Below are 3,014 nucleotides of genomic sequence, written 5' to 3'. Positions count from 1 at the left end.
CTGTGGGGAAAAATAAAGCACACTGAGGGGGCCTCCCAACTTGGCTCTGGCTCATTGCAGATCTTCACCCCCCTTTTCCTACCCCCTCAATTTAACTGAGCACGACAACCATGCCAGCAGCATTGGGCTAGACACTTGACACTTCACTCTGACCAAAAGCATTGTGATGTAGGTATCATGGCCCCACACTTTGCAATGAGGAACACAAAGCTAGGACAGGCCAATAAAGTGGCAACGCTGGAATTCAAACTAAGTAGGTCTGACTCCCCAAAGTGCCCACATATCATGCTCCTTCACTGTAGCTCATCAAGCGTGATAGTTCACCCTTCCCAGGCATCCTAACACCAGACAAGTCTTAAAGATCCAAGAAGCAAATCCCTAAATGGTGGGCCTTCAGATACTTATTTCCCATCTGCAGTAAGGGGACCCACACCCCACCACTGCCCACTGTACCTGAGCCAGGGAGGCCCTGCTTCCGTTCCTCTGGGCCCACCAGCTGCACAAGGCCTCCATTCTCTGCCAGCTCCCCTTTAGTCCTGTTCTCAGCATGAAGGAGCCCATTGGTGGGAGGAGCACTAAGGGGCTCGGCCCTAGGAAAGCTAGGGGAGGCAGGTGGGGCAACTCCCACAGAGGGCTTGCGGGCCACAGGAGGGGGAGCCTTAGGTGGCTTCTTTGAGGTCTGGGACGGCCGCTGCTCCGAGATGCTCCGAAGTTCGGCTACCAGGTTCCGCTGGAGGTCAGCCTGGGTCTCAGGTGACACAGGCCTCTCCAGCTGCAGCTTCTTAGTGCCCTTGGAGAAGATGAAGCTGGCTGTAGAGGCAGGGGACTGGGGAGGCCGTGGCTCAGCTTCAGGTGGTCCACTGGGCTGGGTACCTAAGAGGCCCTCACTGGCAGCCAGACTAGAGGCCTTGAGCCGGACAGCAGCATGGAGCCCTGAGGGAGCAGACCCCGGGCTGGCCCGCCCAGACAGGGCCCTTCGTAGTGGCTTCTGGGGGGCCGATGGCCCCAACGCTGGAGTTGGAACCCCTATGGGTACACCCACAGAGCGCAGCCGCACCATCTGCAGGAGCGAGGGCGTGACCAGGGGTGCACCAGAGTCCTCCCTGGAAGCCCCACTGCTCTTGCTGCAGCCCACCGGTTCCTTCTGAGGAAGCTTGGCCAGAAGCCCTGGGGCAGAGCTAGCAGGAGGTGGGGCTGGGGGAGCTGGAGGCTCTGGGGTACCGTGAGTCTGGCTCTGGGAAGAGATAGTGGCTGAGGGGGGCAAAGCGGCCAGGGAGCTGGCAGGCTCTGAGGGTTCTGAAGGGCCTGCAGGCTCAGTGCCAGCCAGAGAGAAAAAAGCCTCCTCAGGTGGGGGAAAGTCAGCCATGGACAGGTCCTGCTCCTCAGGTGCAGGTGGCGGGGGTGGGGGCCAGCTGGGATCTTGGAGGGGCTCCTCAGTAGTCTCAGGGGCAGAGAGAGCCTCCCCAACTACCTCTGGCTTCTTAGTGGGTGGTGGGGGTGGATGATAAGATGGGGGTGGGGATGGTGGGGGTGACTGGTCTTTGGAGGCCACAGAAGACTCCTGTGGTGTGGTCAGAGATGTCTGGGGAATGGGAGGGGACTCAGGACTGGCATCAGTGGTAGAGACAGGCCCAGGAGCCAGAATGGAAGCAGCCTGGTTAGGGCTCTTGGGCTTAGAGGGGGGTGGGGAGAAGGGGGCAGTCACCTTGGGGTGAGGAGGTATGACGAACCTGTCACCCAGGGTGGTCACCATCTGTGAACTAGATCGGTCTGAGGGGACTGGGTCGGAGGAGGAGGAACACAAAGAAGTGAGGGAGGAGGAGACGGAGACCCCAGGAGATCGCAGGGAAGTGACCCGCTCTGGCTTAGGGGGCTGGGCCTTGCCTGGGGAAGCGGGGGCACCTGTCAGACCCTTGGGAGGAAGGGTAGGGGTACCACTTTGGCTTGAATAGCCACTGGAGGGTGACAGTGTCCGTTCTGGGGAGCGTGGGGGACGCCGGGAGCCACCCGGAGATAAGCCAGGCACCCAGCTGCCTGCTGAGCTGGGTGGACAGGGTGCCGCCCCCACCCCTTCTGAGCCACCAGTGGTGGGAGGCCGAGGCAGCTGTGGCTGCTGCTTCCTCTCAGGCTTGGGCGGCAACCCCAAGGGCCCATCAGGGGCTGCTGAGCCCCGCTGATGGAGTGAGTAGGTCCGGCGGGGGGGTACAGGGGGCCGCTTCAGCTTACGCAGGGACACGCTCCGGCCAGACAACTGCCCACTGCTCCGAATGCTGCCTGTGTCTGAGGCCTCAGCAGTGCTGCCCCCACTGGGAGAACCCCTCCCACTGCCCCCCTGGGGAGGGGCTGTCACACTAGTACTAGCCACAGAGCCCTCTGGCCGGCCCTCAGAGCCACCCTTAGAGGAAAGAGTGGAGCCATCAGACACAATGGTCTCAGAGGACTGAGAGTGGCTCCAGGTGTCACTGGAGGAGGACGGGTGGCGGCTGCGGGGCCGTGGACTCGAGGCTGAGGAGAAGCGGCCCAGCGAGCGGATGGAGGCTGGGCTGGCCGAGAGCAGGCTGCAGCGGCTCAGTGTGCGCAGGCTGCAGCGGCCCAGGGCCACCACATCCACTGTGGGTGGCAACACTGCGTGTGGGATCAGCTTCGATAGGTAGGTGGCCTGGGGCGAGATGGACATGGCTGGGCTTAGGGGCTCTGGAGGCCCCGCCCCTCCTGTCAGCCCAGGCACTGCCAGGGACATGGGCCGGTTCAGTGGCGGGGCCCGGGCCCCCGTGGACCGGCCAATGAGGGTATCATCCCGGTAGACACGGTCAATGTGGTGCTGCAGCATGGCCTCTGCCTCGGCACTGGTGTCTGCCTCCACCTCCAGCGCCTGCAGGGACACCCGGACCCCCGTCCCTGAGGCCAGGCCTGCCGAGCGGCCATCCACTGTGGGGATGCGTACAGCATCCCGGGGGCCAGGAGGCCGAGGAGTACCTGGTCCCTCATGTTTGTTCCGCAGGCCTAGGACAGAC

At 62.8% G+C, this 3,014-nt stretch overlaps 1 protein-coding gene across 3 annotated transcripts in view; it reads right to left on the bottom strand.

Annotated features, from left to right (window-relative positions):
- Positions 1-3,014, bottom strand: part of KIAA1522 (KIAA1522 ortholog) — a 32,380-nt gene that overhangs the window by 4,860 nt on the left and 24,506 nt on the right. For all 3 annotated transcript variants that reach the window (XM_049878644.1, XM_049878646.1, XM_049878645.1), the window contains exon 6: positions 454-3,003. In XM_049878644.1, coding sequence (XP_049734601.1) covers positions 454-3,003 — 2,550 coding nt within the window. The remainder of the gene's footprint in view (positions 1-453; positions 3,004-3,014) is intronic.

Source organism: Elephas maximus, chromosome 3 (assembly GCF_024166365.1).
Source record: "Elephas maximus indicus isolate mEleMax1 chromosome 3, mEleMax1 primary haplotype, whole genome shotgun sequence".
Lineage (NCBI taxonomy): Eukaryota > Metazoa > Chordata > Mammalia > Proboscidea > Elephantidae > Elephas > Elephas maximus.
This window is presented reverse-complemented; position numbering and strand designations above follow the sequence as displayed.